Source organism: Cervus elaphus, chromosome 5 (assembly GCF_910594005.1).
Source record: "Cervus elaphus chromosome 5, mCerEla1.1, whole genome shotgun sequence".
Classification (NCBI taxonomy): domain Eukaryota; kingdom Metazoa; phylum Chordata; class Mammalia; order Artiodactyla; family Cervidae; genus Cervus; species Cervus elaphus.
The window spans coordinates 117390167-117409810 of record NC_057819.1 but is presented as its reverse complement, the minus strand read 5'-3'; the positions used below and the strand labels follow the sequence as shown (position 1 = coordinate 117409810).

At 40.9% G+C, this 19644-nt stretch overlaps 1 protein-coding gene across 1 annotated transcript in view; it reads left to right on the top strand.

The window, feature by feature from the left end:
- Positions 1-19644, top strand: part of LOC122693249 (leucine-rich repeat-containing protein 37A2-like) — a 45608-nt gene that overhangs the window by 1482 nt on the left and 24482 nt on the right. The window contains exons 2-8 of the mRNA XM_043900793.1: positions 1141-1209; positions 1417-2634; positions 2728-3392; positions 5756-5827; positions 13026-13097; positions 16675-16746; positions 17355-17435. Of these exons, the coding sequence (XP_043756728.1) occupies positions 1141-1209; positions 1417-2634; positions 2728-3392; positions 5756-5827; positions 13026-13097; positions 16675-16746; positions 17355-17435 (2249 nt within the window). The remainder of the gene's footprint in view (positions 1-1140; positions 1210-1416; positions 2635-2727; positions 3393-5755; positions 5828-13025; positions 13098-16674; positions 16747-17354; positions 17436-19644) is intronic.

The window sequence follows — 19644 nt, the reverse complement described above, 5'->3', positions numbered from 1 at the left end:
GTTCATTCAAAACTGCACAGTGTTGCATTTCAACCTCATGATTTGGGACTTACCATCACTCCTACGCTCATTAAGAAAACTAAATTTCCTGCAACTCAGCAGAAGCCTCCAGAGACCCTGGGGGAGGCTGAACTTTCAAGTGAGCAGGAGCAACCGGCTCAGCCTTCTGAGCTTACTGGGGAAGATGAAGCTTTTCCAACCCAGCAGGAGACCACAGGCCAGGCGCCTGAGGAAGCTGAGCCTTCTTCAAGTGAACAAGAACAACTAACTCAGCCTTCTGAGCCTACTGGGGAAGTTGAACCCTCTCTCACCCAGCAGGAGACCCTGACTCAGCTGTCAGACTCTCTTGGAGTAGCTGGACCTTCTCCAGTCCAGGAGGAAGAGGCTGCTCTGTCTCCAGAGTCCCCTAATGAGGCCGAATCTTTTCCCACCCAGCAGGAGACCCAAGGTCTGTCTCCAGTGGAGACAGAATCTGCTGCAACACTGCTGGAGCAACCGACTCAACATTCAAGCATATCCAATGTCACTGTCAAACCTGCAGATCTTGAGCTTACCATAACCACAGAACCCACTCCGGTGGCAGGACTTTCTCCAAGTCAGCATATGCCTTTGGCTCAGTCCTCAGCGCCCCTTACTAATGCAGAATTTTCTGCATCCCCGCCGGAGGCCCCCACGCTGCTTTCACAGTTGCCTGAGGAAGTCGAACCTTTGCCAGTTCAAGTGCCAGCTCCAGTCCCATCTCCAGAGGCTGTTACCCAGATTACACCTTCAGAACAACAGGAGACGCCAGCTCAGAATCCACAGGCTCATGAGATTATACCTTCTCCACCCCAGCAGGAGGCCACAGCTCAGCGTCCCGAGCTCTCTAATGAAATTATAGTTATCTCTCCAGAACATCATGTGACAACAGTTTCCTCTCTAGGTCAACTTCTGCAGCGGCCCAGCGCCACTGTCAACCCTGTGGATCTTGCACTCACCATCACTCCAGCATTCACTAATAAGGTTAAAACGTCTCCACCCCAAAAAGAAACCTCAGCTCAGTCTACAGTGTCCCCTGGGCAGTTAAAACCTTTGTCAGTCCAGCAAGAGGTTTCAAATCAGCCACTGACTGCCTCTGAAAATGAACTTTTTTTGGTCCAGCATGAGCAACCAGCTCAGCCTCCAGAGGACACCAACGATGCTGCTACTCAACCTTTAGGAGAGAATGAGGTAACAGTCTCACCTCTGGGTCCAGTGTTGCCTCATATCACTGCTAAATCCGTGGATCTGGCGGTTGTCCTAACTCCAGGCTCAACTAAAGACCTTTTACATTCTCCAGTGAAGCTGGAGAATGCTGCTCATACTCCAGATCCCCCTGGGGGGGTTGAGCTTTCTTTAGCCCAGGGGGGACGCCCAGCTCAGTCTCCGGTTCCCCAGGGGAGCTCAACTGTATCTCTCAAGCCCCCCAAGGAGGTGGTGTCTTCTCCCACACAGCAGGTGCTTGAGACTCAGACATCAGAACCCCCTGAAAAGGTGGAACCACTTCCAGTCCCTCAGGGGACCCTTCCTCAGCTTCTACGGCCCCCTCAGAATGTAGGATCTTCTCCAAACCAAGAGGAGTTCCCAGCCCCACCCCTTAAAGAGACAGAACCTTCTCCAGCCCAGCAGGGCGGCCCATCTCAGCCTCCAGTGCCACCTACAGAGGTTGTAGCACAAACTCTAGTGCTTTATGAGGTGACATTTTCAACACCAGAACAGGATCAGACTCATCATTCAAACTTAACCAGTGCCACAGTCAAACCTTTGGCCCAGAAGCCTGTTGTAACTCCAGAACCTACACCCCTGGAGGCGACACTTCCTAATCCAGAGCAGGTTCAAGTGCAGCATCCAACCTTGACTGAGGTCACAGTTCAACCTTTGGACCTTGAACTTACCATAAAGCCAGAGCCCACCAAGGAGGAAGAACCTTCTCCAACCATGCAGGAGCTACCACCTCAGCCTGTGGAGCCACCTAAGGAGGTTGTGGCTGATTCAACTCCAGGCCAGTATCAAGCTCAGAATCCAACACTGCCCAGTGCCCCAGTTCAGCCTCTCAACCCGGAGCCTACTGTAACTCCAAAGCCTACTGTAGAAGCTGAATCTTCTACAGCTCTTCACCCCAAACCCCCTGAGGTGACGCTTCCAAATCCAGAGCAAGTTCAGTCTCAGTTGTCGGAGTTCACAGTTCAACCTTTGGACCTGGAACTTACCATAACTCCAGAATCCACGAATGAGGCTGTGTCTTCTCCAGCCATGCAGGAGACCCCAAGTCAGCATCCAGTGCAGCAAGAGGTGACTGTTCCAGTGCCAGCTCAGAGCCAACTGCTGCCCAGTGTCACAGTTCACCCATCGGGCCAGAGGCCTAACACAACTCCAGAACCTGTGACAGAGGCTGAATATTCCACAGGCCTGCAGCAGACTGCAGCTATTCCACCATACCCCGAGTTAACAGTGCCACATCCAAAGCCAGTTCAGTCTCAGCGCCCAACCTTGAGCGAGGTCACCTTTCAATCTTTGGACCTGGAACTCACACTAACTCCGCAATCTACTGTGGAGGCCGAACCTTCTCCAACCATGCAGCAGACCCAAGCTCAGCCTCCAAAACCCATTAAGGAAGTTGTAGCTCAGCCTCCATTGTATTCCGAGGTGACAGGTCCAGCACTCGAGGCAGCGTCGCCTGGCGTCACCGCTTATCACGTGAACCTGGAGCTTACCATAACTCCAGAACCTGCTACGGTGTCCGAACATTCTGCTGCTCTGCCGCAGACCACAGCTCCTCCTCCAGAACAGCCTGAGGGGACACTTGCCCATGCAAACCTGACTGAAGTCACGCTTCAACCTATGGACGTGGAAGTTAACGTTACCGCAGTGAATAATACAGAGACTGAGCCTCCTCCAACCCTGCAGGAGACCCCAAGTAAGGATCAAAGTCAGCCTCCAACATCACCCAGCATCACAACTTATCCTGCGAACCTGGAGCTCACCATAACCTCGCAACCTGCTATGGGGTCTGAATATTCTACTGCCCTGCAGCAGACCACGGCTCTCCCAGAGGTGACACTTCCACCACCAAACCTGACTCAAGCCACAGTCCCAACTGTGGACCTGGGAGTTAGCATATCTCAGCAGTCAAGGCCATCTGAGATGGTTCATTTTCCTTTGACTCCATTTTCAGAACCCAAAAGTCCCCCTGTTATAAAACATATACCAGGAAAGAAGCAACCAATACAGAATGCCACCACAACCATCAACGTATGTAAGCTCTGTACCTGCAAAGATGAGACGCTGTCGTGTGTTGGTCTGAGCGCAAAGCAGAAGCTCCACAGAGTGCCTGAGCCAGGGCCCAACTCCTATAATGGCACCTTCACCATCTTGTAAGAATGGCCTTTCTTTATTTGTTCTCTGCGTCCTGCCTAACATGGCAGCCCCTCCTCCAGGTTTTCCCGGGTCTTTCTCATCTCCCCAACCCACATTGACTGACTTGCTATTTTTAACCTTTTATTTGTTCTTCATTCTCCTCCTTACTATTGTTCCTTCTTCTCCAGTCTTTTACTTATAATCACCCCTAATCTTTTTTCCTTCTCTATTTTTTACCCCATTATTTAATTCCTTAACATCTACTCTTCTCCCATCTTTGCTCCATCCTCTTTACAGCAACATGTCCCTCTCCCCGCCTCATTGGTGGTGAAACAACAAATGGTTAAGAGTAGAGATTTCTGAGCTGAACTGCCTGGGTTTGAACCCACGTCTGTTATTTGTTAGCTTTGTGACTCAATTTCCTCATCTGTAAAGTGGGAATGATGATAGTCATCTCATAGGATTGTTGTGAGATTTAGATGAGTTAATACATGTAAAGCTCTTACATCAGTGCCTAACATATATGGGCTTTCCTGGTGCCTCAAACGGTTAAGAATCTGCCTGCAATGCGGGAGACCCAGGTTTGATCCCTGGGTCAGGAAGATCCCCTGGAGAAGGAAATTGCCATTTCCAGTATTCTTGCCTAGAGAATTCCATGGACAGAGGAGCCTGACAGGTTCCATGGGGTCTCAAAGAGTCAGAACCAACTGAGCGACTAACACACATAATATATGTAAAACTCTTACATCAGTGCCTAGCATATATGTTAGTGTTAGCTATTATTATATTCAGTTCCTCAGTTATATCTAGAATGCATCTTTGTCCCCTGACTTTCTATGTATAACACCCATTTTGTGCCCAACACAGGGCTAAGTACTGTGGGCACCACAGAAGTATGACATTGTCTGCAGAACATGACAGTGATAGGTGAGAAGAAAGGGGATGTGCTTTAAAGGGGAGATAATATGCAGTTAAGCATTAAAAGAGATACAGATATCTGCTGTAGTTCACCAGAACCTGTAATCATTAGGGTGTGGAGGTCAGGGAAAGCTACATGGATAAGTTAAAACTTCAGCTGGGACTTAAAACATTGGCTGTGATTTGTTAGAGAAAAAACAGGGAGCACGGTCTAGGCAAATGTGTGCCTGCGAGGATGATCAGGATTTCACAGATTAGTCTGGCTGTAAAAAGAAGTGGGTTGGTGGTGGTGGTTTAGTAGCTAAGTCATATCTGACTCTTTTTGACCCTGTGGACTGTAGCCCACCAGGCACCTCCACCCGTGGGATTTCCCAGGCAAGAATTCTAGAATGGATTGCCATTTCCTTCTCCAAGGGATCTGACCCAGGGATCAAAACCACATCTGCATTGGCAAGTGAATTCCTTATCGCTGAGCCACCAGGGAAGCCCAAAAGAATTGGGTTAGAGAACAATGAAAGCTACAATTATGAAAAACCTTGGCTATCCTAATGGAGATTTGAAAGTGATGATGTAAGATATGCGGAGCCACTGAAAGTTTTCAAGCAAGAGAGACAAATGATTAAAACAATTATTTTAGATTCCATATGTAGACTGATCTTGAGAGGAAAGCTTGATTCAGGGAGACCAAATAGAATGGTCTAGCAAAATCTAGGGGTAGAGTAAGACAGGGCTGAATTAGAGTAGTGAGAGGAGTAGATGAGAGCATGACAAAGGCAAAACTGACTAGATGTTGTCATTGACTAGCGCTGGGGGACTTGGGTATATGGGAAAGAGAAAAATCGCATATGTTGATGGGGCTTCCCATGTGGTGCTAGTGGTAAAGAGCCCGCCTGCCAAAGCAGGAGACATAAGAGACATGGGTTGATTCCCTGGGTTGGGAAGATCCCCTGGAGAAGGAAATGGCACCCTACTCCAGTATTCTTGCCTGGAGAATTCCATGGACAGAGGAGCCTGGCAGATTACAGTCCATGGAGTTGCAAAGAGTTGGACATGACTGAAGCGATTTAGCATGCGTGCATGATGGGGAGAATGATGCTGGTATAACAGGTGGAAATACAGCAGTTGGGAAGGAGAGCTAGTTTGAGGAAGATGAGTTCCATTTTAAACATTTAAGGTTTGATCCCTGGGTTGGGAAGATCCCCCAGAAAACGGAATGGCTACTCACTCCAGTATTCTTGCCTGGAGAATCTCATGAACAGAGGAGCCTGGCAGGCTATAGTGCAGAGGGTCACAAAGAGTTGGACTAAGCACACACACTGGGAAGCTGTGGGAATTAAAAATCTGTTTTGTTTTTTTTTTTTTCTGCGTTTGAATATTCCCCATAAGGTGGCCATGGTTCTTTTACATATTCTCTTCATTCTTTTCCTGCCTATTCAAGGATATGACCTATGTTTCTTCACAGAAATTTCCAAGGAAACTATATTTCTTACATTGATGAAAATATATGGAAGGCATACCGTTGGGCTGAGAAACTGTGAGTATATTCCCTCCAAATGTGAATACAAACTGCTCACTGTTTTGTAAGATCCTTCTTGGTCCAGAATTTTGAGGTCAATAGCTGTCAGAAAAGGTATTTCCCCTTTCATCTCCCAAAGCAACCTATTGATTGAAATTCTGTGTTTATTTTGAAAATTAAATTTGGCAGGCCCTCTTTAAAATCAGTCATTTATTTTCCATTATATGAGTATTGTATGATTATATTCTCACTATGTAAAAATAACAGGTATAGTGAAAACCCTCCTTGCTCCCTAAACCCCATTCAAGCTGCTTTGAGTTTAGTATATATCCTTCCAGACTCTTTCCTATACATTTGAATACATATATATTTCCAGATAACCAAATAGGTTTGTTTTATGATTTTCTTATCTTTTTTACATAAATGAAACATCCTGCAACTTGACTCTTTCATTTCATGATGTCTTAGATTTCTTTCATTCCTAGTACATAGAGGGTTACCCCATTCATTTCAACTCCTGTGTAATATTCCATAGTATAAATGTATCACAGTTTAATAATGCCCCTGTTGAAGGACGTCTGTATGTCCAGTTTTCTTGTTGCATGCATTGCTGCAATGAGTATCCTCATACAGGCACCTGTGTGAATCTGGTTAGGTATTTCTGTAGACTAGATATCTAGAAATGGGATTGTTGGGGCGAAGACTATGTAGATACAAATTTTTCAGTTCAGTTCAGTCATTCAGTCGTGTCCGACTCTGCGACCCCATGAACCGCAGCACGCCAGGCCTCCCTGTCCATCACCAACTCCCGGAGTTTACCCAAACTCATGTCCATTGAGTTGGTGATGCCATCCATTCATCTCATCCTCTGTTGTCCCCTTCTCCTCCTGCCCTCAATCTTTCCCAGCATCAGGGTCTTTTCAAATGAGTCAGCTCTTTGCATCAGGTGGCCAAAATATTGGAGTTTCAGCTTCAACATAAGTCTTTCCAATGAACACCCAGGACTGATTTCCTTTAGGATGGACTGGTTGGATCTCCTTGCAGTCCAAGGGACTCTCAAGAGTCTTCTCCAACACCACAGTTCAGAAGCATCAATTCTTTGGCGCTAAGTGTTCTTCATAGTCCAACTCTCACATCCATACATGACTATTGGAAAAACCATAGCCTTGACTAGATGGACCTTTGTTGACAAAAGTAATGTCTCTGCTTTTTAATATGCTGTCTAGGTTGGTCATAACTTTCCTTCCAAGGAGTAAACGTCTTTTAATTTCATGACTGTAATCACCATCTGCAGTGATTTTGGAGCCCAAAAAAACAAAGTCAGCCACTGTGTCCACTGTTTCCCCATCTGTTTGCCATGAAGTGATGGGACCAGATGCCATGATCTTAGTTGACTGAATGTTGAGCTTTAAGCCAACTTTTTCACTCTCCTCTTTCACTTTCATCAAGAGGCTCTTTAGTTCTTCTTCACTTTCTGCCATAAGGGCAGTGTCATCTGCATATCTGCGGTCATTGATATTTCTCCCGGCAGTCTTGATTCCAGCTTGTGCTTTATCCAGCCCAGCGTTTCTCATGATGTACTCTGCATATAAGTTAAATAAGCAGGGTGACAGTGTACAGCCTTGACGTACTCCTTTTCCTATTTGGAACCAGTCTGTTGTTCCATGTCCAGTTCCAACTGTTGCTTCCTGACCTGCATACAGGTCTCTCAAGAGGCAGGTCAGGTGGTCTGGTATTCCCATTTCTTTCAGAATTTTCCACAGTTTATTGTGATCCACACAGTCAAAGGCTTTGGCATAGTCAGTAAAGCAGAAGTAGATGTTTTTCTGAAACTCTCTTGCTTTTTCGATGATCCAACGAATGTTGGCAGTTTGATCTCTGGTTCCTCTGCCTTGTCTAAATCCAGCTTGAACATCTGGAAGTCCATGGTTCACGTAGTGCTGAAGCCTGGCTTGGAGAATTTTGAACATTACTTTATTAGTGTGTGAGTGCAATTGTGTGGTAGTTTGAGCATTCTTTGGCATTGCCTTTCTTTGGGATTGGAATGAAAACTGACCTTTTCCAGTCCTGTGGCCACTGCTGAGTTTTCCAAATTTGCTGGCATACTGAGTGCAGCGATTTCACAGCATCATCTTTCAGGATTTGAAATAGCTCAACTGGAATTCCATCACCTCCACTAGCTTTGTTTGTAGTGATGCTTTCTAAGGCCCACCTGACTTCACATTCCAGGATGTCTGCCTCTAGGTGAGTGATCACGCATCGTGATTATCTGGGTCGTGAAGATCTTTTTCGTACAGTTCTTCTGTGTATTCTTGCCACCTGTTCTTAATATCTTCTGCTTCTGTTAGGTCCATACCATTTCTGTCCTTTATCAAGCCCATCTTTGCATGAAATGTTCCCTTGGTATCTCTAATTTTCTTGAAGCTATCTCTAGTCTTTCCCATTCTATTGTTTGCCTCTATTTCTTTGCATTGATCACTGAGGAAGGCTTTCTTATCTCTCCTTGCTATTCTTTGGAACTCTGCAGTAAAATGGGTATATCTTTCCTTTTCTCCTTTGCTTTTTGCTTCTCTTCTTTTCACGGCTATTTGTAAGGCCTCCTCAGACAGCCAGTTTGCTTTTTTGCATTTCTTTTTCTTGGTTATGGTCTTGATCCCTGTCTCCTGTACAATGTCACGAACCTCCGTCCATAGTTCATCAGGCACTCTATCAGATCTAGTCCCTTAAATCTATTTCTCACTTCCACTGTATAGTCAAAAGGGGCTTGATTTAGGTCATACCTGAATGGTCTAGTGGTTTTCCCCACTTTCTTCCATTTAAGTCTGAATTTGGCAACAAGGAGCTCATGATCTGAGCCATAGTCAGCTCCCGGTCTTGTTTTTGCTCACTGTATAGAGCTTCTCCATCTTTGGCTGCAAAGAATATAATCAGTCTGATTTTGGTGTTGACCATGTTCTACTCCCATCAACATGCCATGATGACATTCCTTTCCCTCACATTCCTTCTACCATTGGATATTCTCCACCCCCTCCCCTGCTCTTTTTTTGGCTGATGTGATGGGTGAATCAAAGAGGTCTGATCTGAATTTGAATTTTTCTGATCACTTATGAATTTAAATGTCTGTACGTGTTTACTGAACATTTGTCTTTCTAAATTGTCTGTCCTTAGTCCATTTTTCTGTTACTGTTATTTTTTATTGATTTGTAGAAAAAATCTGCTTAGATACATAAGTGATTTTGGGAAAAAATATTTAAAGTAATTAACTAGTATTTTTCATGACCGTTTGTGGTCATATCATTCATTCAACTTGAATAGACCAGTCATAAATGAATTCTGAATTAATAATAAAAGACATAACAGTCAATCTGAAAATAGGGATTATGACCACCCTTAGAGACATGTTCCCTTAGTTTGACTATCTTATTGGTAAGGAAAAAATGCTAGAACCAGGCAATTTTTTAAAATTTACAGATTTCGTAACTACAAAATGTAGTTTATATTTCCCATGATAGTATCTAACTTGGAGATTTTATTTCCCAAACTTGTAAGAAGAATGAAAGTCATGTGGCACAAGAAATAGATTAACATTAGTTTCCTCTGAGGAGTAGAGGGGAATGGTAGATTAAGGGACAGAGGTAAGAGAAAAAGTTTGGATTGTGTACTATGTATCTTTGGGATTTTGAACTATGTGAATATATATTACGTATTTTGTAAAAAAAAAATAGATTGAAACTAAAAAGTTAACTGTTAAAAAGCCTGTGTGTGGGAAGTGATATAGTGTAACATGAATCTGGTAAGATTTGAAGATTTCTAAGTCAACTTGAGGTTTAAACCTTATAAGCAGAGGTCCCTAACTTGGTGTCAGTGGCTCCCCAGGGCAGAATTTTTTAATCTTCCTCCTGATCCCTCACGTATGTCTCTTTGGCGTATAATCTACAGAAGCTTATGTTCTTGTGATAATGTTTTCAAGTGTATAATAGGTTAAAATATATAGAAAAACAAAGGAAACCAACTATATTGAAACACTGTCTAGTTTTCAGAATAGTTCAAAAATTAGTGATATAGTAATAAATATGCTTCTCTTAGCACATTAAATAACAAGATAGTGGTAGGTCAATAAATATTATTACTCAGGGTAGTGATGTGAATAAATGATATTTTGAGATATCTGCAACGTACATGTGATATGAAATGATCTGTGATTTCTGTTGGGTACCAAGTTGACTACTGCTGATCCACTGTGATTTGTTGCCGATGTTCATAGTGGAAGGAAATGCTGATTTTATTGAGAGATTGTGAAAACTGAGATGTAATTTTGTTTGCCATCCAAGTTTAGCCCTCTGAATTCAGTCTACTCTGTTCATAGACCTGTGCCCTAAAAGGATGGTCCACAAATGGAAATTGCACATATACTTTTACATGTGTTCGAGACAGTGCAGTTTTCTAGGGAAAAGGACACTGTTTTTGTGAAGTTCTCAACGGATTCTTATCTCAAAAGATTTAGTCACAAATGTAGGGGTGAAGACATTTCTTTTCTTGTACTTATCCTCATGAATGATGGTATATAGATGATTTGTTTTAAATAAAAGTATCAGATAGTTGATAACCCATCACTTTTTTAATTCATTCAATAAATATTTTTTTGTGTCTCCTATGTGCCAGGAACTGTTTTACATGCTAGGGAGACAGGCCCCAAAACAAAAAAGACCAAGTATTCCAGTTCTCAGGGGGGTTACAAATATATAAAAATAAGTAAGTATAATGGATAAATAGATATAATTTTAAGTATTGATGAGTACTTTGGAGAGAAAGAAAGCAGAGAAAGTTGAGTAAATCACTTCTAGAATGGCCTACTATTTTCATTATATGTATAGTTGAGTCAAAGAAACAACTGAGCCCTCTCAGCTTTCTAGAAGTTGCAGAATGGAGAGAAGGATAATTGTCTTTAAATATAGAATCAAGAATGAATGTGAAACTTAGAAGATTGCCTTGGATAAGAACCCTGGTCAGAAGTAAAACATGGATGTTTCTTAAACGTTACTTCATGCCTGGTTTTGATATTTTCATGATGTGAGAAAGTTTTCGATCCAGCTTTAATGCTTGATTCCCCATAGTTTTAAATTTCTTGCCTCAGAATGAATATTTGGAGGTCTACAGATCAGTAGACTTTATTTCAGTTAGTTGCTTATTTGAAGCTCCTTTTGGGGGTACTTTTTGGTGACTGACATTCTCAGTCTAAACTTTATTTCTAGGTTGAATTTATTACTGTTATTTTAAAAAATTTTAATATCCTGCCATCCAAACAAGTCCACAAAAAGAAACCCCATTAATTTAAAATACTCTCTGTCCTCCCACGATATTCAAACGCCCAACTAGTCTGATATGGGCATCAGCCAATCAAAGAAGACAGTGCCGTGAAGAGCTGATGATCAGCCCCATCTCTTCACTGTCCTGATTGAGTCCTTGTCAGTGTTCAGACTTATAACTAGTGCATACAAGTTTCACTTCTGTCTTGACCTTTTTCATATATCATTATTTCCTGTGCCTTTTGTAAATCACCTATGGTGTATACAGTTTTGTTACACAATGTGTGGAGGTAGAGTTCTTTCCAACTTTCCAAGTTATGAAAGGGGTTACTATAAACGTTGTTGGGCATATTGATTTGAGCTTCCCAGGTGGAGCTAGTAGTAAAGAACCCACCTACCAATGCAGGAGACATAAGAGATGCAGGTTTGATCCCTGGATTGGGAAGATCCCCTGGAGGAGAAAATGGCAACTCACTCCAGTATTCTTGCCTGGGAAATCCCATGGATAGAGGAACCTGGCGGGCTACAGTCTGCGGAGTTGCTTCTGTCTTGACCTTTTTCATATATCATTATTTCCTGTGACTTTTGTATATCACCTATGGTGTACACAGTTTTGTTATGTGATATGGGGAGGTAGAGTTCTTTCCAACTTTCGAAGTTATGAAAAGGGTTACTATAAATGTTGTTGGACATATTGATTTGTTTTTTTCTTTTTGGATCATTTCCGTGGAAATATGAAACCACTACTTAGCAGAGGTGAGGAAAGAATCAGTCTTAGCACCATCTGTTGACCATTCCCCCTTCACCTGTCCATCACTGCTGTTCTTTCTAACATGGTGAATTTCAAATTGAGGTCAGGATCTTTGAAGCATTTTTAGGACTCCAAGAGTTCTTTGTGGGAATTCTGTGGGAATAAAGTCTTCTGTGTTTTTGTTTTAGTGATCCTTTAAAAATGTATATGCCTGTATTCTATATAGTATGAACCACCTTATAACTGAGTTGCAGAGTTTCCAGGTAGTAATACTTTAATTCTCGTAAACTATGAGTAAAGGATTAATTTATGAGATGGAATCAAGATATGAGGTGGAATTAATATAAATATGTGACCAAGATACACTGTAAGGAAAAACAATCTTTTAAATGCAGAACTCAGTGAAAATATTCACAAGGCAACATAGCATGTGCTCAGATCCCCAAGACTCCTGAAGGATGTGCCACTGTTAATATTGCAAGGAAGGGGATTCTTGCAGGCAAGAGAAACTGACCTCTAATATCTTTATAGAGTTTCTTCTGTACTGAAGTCAGAGAGAGAGCTGTGATTGGAAAGTTCTGCCCAGGGACTCCTCAGATGCTGACAGAATTCTTTTCTGACATGAGTGGTGTCACACAGGGATTTGTTTCATCATTATTAAACTGAACAATTGTGTATATTTTATGCATATTTTAAAATATGTGAATAATTTTCAAAAAAGTTTTACTAGAGGAAAAAAATCAAATGGCTTCATTTTCAGCCCTGATACAGTTCTGTGTGGAACTTCCCAATAAGGTTTGGGAAAAGAGAAGAGGAAGGACCTCTGCATTGTTGGTGCTGCCAGAGTTGGATTCTAACAGAAATCCTGTGATCTAGAGAGTAGGCATTAACTGTATTATCTGTATGATTTGGTGGGAAGAGTGGATGGAGAGTGTGTGTGTGTGTATGTATGTGTGACGGAGAGAGATGGACACAACAAAGGATGTGAGGAGAAAGGTTTAAATGAAAACAGAACAGAAATCACCATCCTAAATTAAATAAGAATTAGGGTGTTTAGATGGCACCATTACTTAGCTTCCTCCACTTTCAGGAGTACTATGTAGTAAATGGTTGTAGTTATTTTGCATTTTGATTGAGAAATAACATTTTCATTTTTCAGAATTCTCAGTGAAAATTCTTTGACTGAATTACACAAGGACTCATTTGAAGGCTTGCTATCCCTCCAATATTTGTAAGTTAATTAGTAAATCATATTTATTTATGAGCTCTTATCTATAAAGTAACTACAGGTTCAAATTAGATAATCTCTTCAATTTCTTCCACCCATACAATTCTACAATTTTGTAAGTCTATGTAGGGCCCTAGCCCATCTCTACCATTAAATACCTCCTATTCATTTTTTAATTTAATTATTTAGACAAGATATAGATGGGAAAATACCCTTTAGTTGTAGAGGAAAAGTGGTAATAGGATCTGAGCGATTATAGACTCCCATGTCTATAACATTATGTATAAATGTTCATATACTATCTGCTTATATTTTGTTCTTGACTCAAATCTGACCCATAGTCCATTTTCATACAGCCCATAAGTTAAGAATGATTTTTAAAGTGTTGTAAATGAAAAAAAAAAAGAGAGAAACAAAGAAAAATATGTGACAGAGACTGTGTGGCCTGCAAAACCTAAAATATTTACTCCCTGGCCTTTTTGGAAAAGGTTTGAAAAACTTGTTTTAGTAAAATGAGAGGAATTAAAGTTAACTTCAAATTGTCACCCACAGGAAAGAAAATATAGAGCACTTACATTAGTGTGAATGCCATTAACTCATAATTTTGATAATGTAATCTAAGCTAAACTGGATCAGATGCTATTAAAGCAATGCTATTTAAACGGAACCTTGAAGGGCCATTGGTATCATCACATAGACATCTTGGTAAGAATAAGCTTGCAAAAGGAAAGTGAGAGATAAAATACAAGAAAACGTTAAATATTTAATATTTAACACCAAAATGTTAAATATTTAAGCAGATGAACTATGTAAACAGTACTTTGTCAAGAACACATTAAGTTATCAAGAGAACAGACTGTTGTTAAGGATTTCATGCAAGAATTGCATGAAATTAAAAATGTTAAAGATGACGTATAAGCGGTATATTTAGAAATGTTTACACTGAATGAACATATCAGAAATGCCCCTAACTTCACTAGGTACAAAACAAAAATCTCTCCAGCCTCTGTTTTCTGGCCACAGTGTGGCTTGCAGGATCTTAGTTCCTCCACCAGGGATTGAATCCAGGCCCCTGGCAGTGAAGTGCTGAGTCCTAACCACTGGACCTACAGGGAATGCCCTCTCTAGCTTCTTTATCCAAGAAGAACTGCTTGCATAATGTTTCTGTTTATTTAGGGATAAGGAGATACCGTGTTCTTTGCTTTAAAAGCTCAATTTTTGTCCTTTGTCCATGGCATCCAAGATATGTATGTTATTAACCCTTATTAAGCCAATTTAGGATGCTGTTTAACAAGTAGATTATTTTTGCAAATATAAAAGAGTTAAAGGAGATGAGCATATAAAGAATCTCACCTCACCCTAACAATAGTTCTTTAATTATCAAACCTTCAAAGCCTTAGGGGCAACCATTTTCTTTTCTTCCGTCTGGGCGCCAAACCTTACAAACACAGTTTGGAGAAAAACAAAGATAACTACTCAGTGGATTAGGCCCTTCCTTACTTCTATGAAATACTTTATAAGCTGATTATTTCATGTTAACATCCATATGCTCATTCTGTTTTAAAAATGCCAATCAATAAAAAAGCTAAAAAGGAATATGCTAAGAACTAAGCCTAGTGTTGGAAACACAAAGGTGGTTAAGATAGAATTCCTTCTAGCAATTCATGATGTCACAGAGAAAATAAACATAGAAACTCAAACCATAACAACAAAGTGCAGTAGAGGCACAGAAGAGGGAGCCGTGAAGTGGTAAAGCTCCATTTCTTTTAAAACAGTCATTTTCTTCTTATTCACTCCCTATTTGTTGACTTTATAAATATTTGACTTTGCTTTATGTCCGTGCATTGGCTGCAAACATGATAGACAATGTGCATAAACAGGATCTAACCCATGCATTCAAGGAGTTTTATGCTGAGAGAAAATGGGATGCAAAAATAGCTTTCTTTTTTTAGAAAAGAAATGAATAAGGGCAATGAGAGCTGTAAGTTGGTGTTGGAGCATAGAAGAGGGAAAAAAAGACTTCTAACTGGATCAGGGAAGATGTTGCTAAAGCAATGCTGTTCAAACGGAACCTTAAAGGGCCATTGGTATCATCCGATAGACATCTTGGGAAGAATAAGCTTGCAAAAGAAAACTGGGAGAAAGACAAAACACAGGAAAAACACTTTGAGTACCCATAGAGTTCCAGTGTGGAGAATAGGAGATGAGAGCCAGGTTATCAAGGGCATTGGGGGACAAGCCCGGAATATCATGCCAAGCGATCATGTTACCACAGCAGTGCTCTAGGACAGACTTGAGCCTGCAGCAGAATCAGTCACTTGGAGGGCTTGTTGAAACACAAGCTCCACCTCTGTAGTTAATGATTCAATCAGTCCAGAGTAGGGCTGAGTATTTGTAGCTTCAGTAAGTTCACAAATGGTGCTGGTATTTAAGACTACTTCTGGAAATTGGCTCAGATGGTAAAGAATCCGCCTGCAATGTGGGAGACCTTGGTTCGATACCTGGGTTAGGAAGAGCCCCTGGAGAAGGGAATGGCTACTCACTCCAGTATTCTGGCCTAGAGAATGCTATGGCCCGAGGAGCCTGGCAGGCTACGGTCCATGGGTTCGCAAAGAGTCGGACACGACTGAGCAACTTTCACTTTCTGGAGAGTTAAACTAATGATCATGTAGAGGCTGGCTTAGGAATGGAGAGAGCAGAGATAGAAACACCAGTCAGAAGACAGTTATACCCATCCAGGTGAAATGAGACACAAGCTGATGTCAATGGAAACAGGATAGTCAGCTATAGTCGAGTGGGTATTTTCAAATAAAAATCAATATGACAGAAAGTATAATACTGAATTAGGTAAAGTTACATATCAATGAGGGGAGTAACTTCCTTTCAGGTTGTATGAAAGGATATCTTTTATTTGTGCTAGTACTTAATTGGTCTAGAAAAACAGAACTAAATTGGGAGGTGTGTAAATATAAGAAAATTCCTTTTAATGTTAGGAATTATAATTGGAGAATAAAAACTTTGAGCTCATAATCTAGAATTTGAAGAGACTACAAAAGGTGGGAATCTAATCAATTCTGCTGTGAGGAAAGATTACCTCCAAAATTTATCAAGATCTATAGTTGTAGCTCAAATGGTAAAGAATCTGACTGCGAGGCAGGAGGCCAGGGTTCGATCCCTGGGTTCGGAAGTTCCTCTGGAGAAGGGAGTGGCAATCCACTCCAGTATTCTTGCCTGGAGAACTCCATGGACAGAGAAGCCTGGCGGGCTACAGTCCATGGGGTCGCAAAGAGTTGGACACAACCAAGCGACTAACACAGTCCATAGTGATAGCTGCCTTCCAGGTGATTATGATATAAACTTTAAAAAAGTTCTGTAGTTATATATTTTATTTATAGAGATTTCTTGAGAGAGGTGAAGGCAGGGTTAGGGACTCTGGAAGGTTCAAATAACAATTCCTAAGGTTTGGAGTTTAGACCAAAGCTACTTATTTGTTTTAATCATTCTAACCTCTACTAGTTATTCCTATTAAATAGATATCTAATAGCTAATTGAGGCAATATTTTCCTTTTACTTTTCCTAGAGATTTATCCTGCAATAAAATACAGTCTATTGAAAGACGTTCATTTGAACCACTTCCTTTTTTGCAGTTTATGTAAGTTACAAATATGACTTCATTATATTTGGAATTTTTAGAAAACTTAACTTTTATCAAATTAACTTGTTACTCATTTTGAAATATTATTAAAATTATATAACAAGTCCTTTTTTTTCTCTGGCAAAGATGAGTGTGAAAATTATTACACAGCTCAGCGTGAATCGTTCTAGAACAGTGGTTCCCCGCCAGGGTGATTTTGCATGCAGCAACATTTGGCAACGTCTGGAGACATTTTTGGTTGTTAGAACTGTATGTACTACTGACATCTAGTGGACAGAGGCCAGAGATGCAACTAAACATTCAACAGTGTACAGGAGAGCCCCAGCACAAGATAGAATTATCCAGTCTCAAATGTCGATAGTGCTGCTTTCCTGGAGAAGTAAAGATCACTTAACATAAGCATTTATTGAGCATTTGCTAAATGCGCCACATATATAATCATTAGAGTGTAAATCATATTATCTTCCACAGTGAGATTTCTTTAGTGTATGGAGGGAGTACTGATGTTATTTTCATCATATATAAATTAGATTTACTGCCAAAGGGTAAGTGTTTTGAAAGAATATATTTTTTTCTTCTTCTTTTGCTTGTGTCTTTTTTTGTAGAAATCTTGGTTGCAATTTACTCACAGAACTGAGCTTTGGAACATTTCAGGCCTGGCATGGAATGCAGTTTTTACACAAGTTGTAAGTGAAATAGCAGATGAATACATGTATAAAACTGTGTGTAAAAACATCATACAGTTATTGGTTACCTGGGTGTAAGCCTAGTATGAATCCTGAGAAGTATGTCTTGAGATCCCCCTTTTTTTTTTCTCAAATGAGGAAACTAAGGTACAAAGAGGCCAAGAGACTCATCTAATGCCTATGTATGAAACGGTCTGGTTTCCATAGTACTGATCTTTGGCACAGGCAATAAAAGGCACCAAGCAAAAACATTCAAATTAGCACTGTCATGGAATCCCACTGATGCTGCTCCAATATGGGAAGGGTTCATGAAGTTCCATTTTTGAATTTAACTTTGATTCCTGCTCATGTACAAAGTTCCTAACTGCTTAAAATCTATGCAATGCAGAGCTGCAAAGATCTAAGTTTAACACAAAATTCTTCATGGAACAAAAGATGTGGATGCTTCCTCAACCATTAGCTTCTTTTAAATGGTAAAGGAAAACAAATTCCTGAACATCCACCACAGGGCTCTCCCCAATCACCCAGATCCTTGTTTTTCAAGAAGTATGCCTCTGAAGTGAATTATCTGTGGCCATTAGGAACCTTTCAGTTATGGAAAAAGATGGTGTTTTTGTTCAGCTGTAGAGTGAAAAATATAAAGAAAATACATTGCTGTAGCCTAATTCTATAGACTTTTCCTGACTACTCATCAATAACAAATGTGGGTTTTACACCCCTTCTGCTCAAAAATTCTGTGATTTCTGTGTGACACAAGCAAATCATAGTGAGTACATTCCATGGCCGGAAGGGAATTTCCGAGTCAAGGTAAAGAGCCTTGTCTATCCATGCCTGGCTTTGGTAAAGACTCTCTTACTGTCTTGTGGCTCAGAAATCCAGTTTCACACAGTTCCTTTCCAGTTAATGAAGGTGTTGAGGGTGTGTCCAGAGCTACAGATCCCTATCTGGCGTGGCCTCCCACACCCCACCCCCACCCCTCATGAGTTTCCTGATGCCTACTTTGGGGAAAGAGCATCCAGGGTCAGTTTTTCTTTGGCCAGAGTGCCAGAGAGCAGGCTCCTAAGGGCCCTCCACCAGGAGGTTTCAGTAGTGTCAATACAATGTCTTAAACTCACCACCTTTTCTAAACATTTATAATGCCAATAGTCCCTAATAAGAATCAGAGTTTCACTGTGGTTATGCAGGCAACAGGAAAATAAATTGTGGAATCACAGTTGACAAAAATTAATGAATTCATCCAAAAACATTCACAGAGTGCCCTGCCCACTGTGTGTCAGCACTATTGTAAGTGCTGTGCTGGGGACACAAAGAAGAATAGGACAAGGACTTTGTCCCCAGGAAGCTTTCACACTGGAAAGAGGAAGATGGATGTTGATGGGAAAATATATGAGAGCCATGCTAGCATCTATGTAGCAGGGTAACAAGGTGGGCAGGGGCAACAAAGTAGAAAATGGGTGGTGGGTCAGAAAAGATTCTTAAGGGAAGAGATACCAACTTGTTCCTTTTGAATTTCTGTGTTTATCATAAATGACAGGAAAAGGTAATGAAAGAATCTGAGCTATCTGCTGTTGGAAATAAATTAATACTGTACTCCTAAAACTCATTCAAAGTTTTACCATCAAAAGATTGTCACAATATAGTAAGTGTGTGTTGGGGGTAGGGCTCTTTGTTTTGGGCCAAGTCTTTCTACTAGACAAAGCTAATTTGCTTCAGGCAACATTTGCCATGGTGAGATATAAACTTTATTGCATCTCTTTCCAAAGACAAAATGCCAAGAAAAGATGCTACCCCTCGAGTTAAGTCATTTTATTACCTATAATGACTAGGGTGGTTATAAGTTGAAATGATATTTTCCCTTGCATTAAGTAAGTTTGGTAAAGGGCCCCAGTTGAGGTGGATTTATCATGAATTAAATGAAGCTTAAGCTTCAGGTCTCCTTACTTGCATAACTCCCTCTCAAGGTCTTGGGAGTGGTCCTAGCAATTTTTGTATTCTTATCTTTGTGTGCTTTTATTAGAATTTCCCAAAGTAGATAAGGTTCAGGCCCTACAAAACTTGATCCATCACTGGCTTTCAGGTAATTATAACAGTAGGTTTCTTAAATGAAGCCTGTATGTTATTGACAAACACCAGATAAACAGGTTAGCAGTGTGGTAGTCTATTCTGAACCTGAAATCCACCTCAAAGTTGAACCAAGGGCTTTTAAACT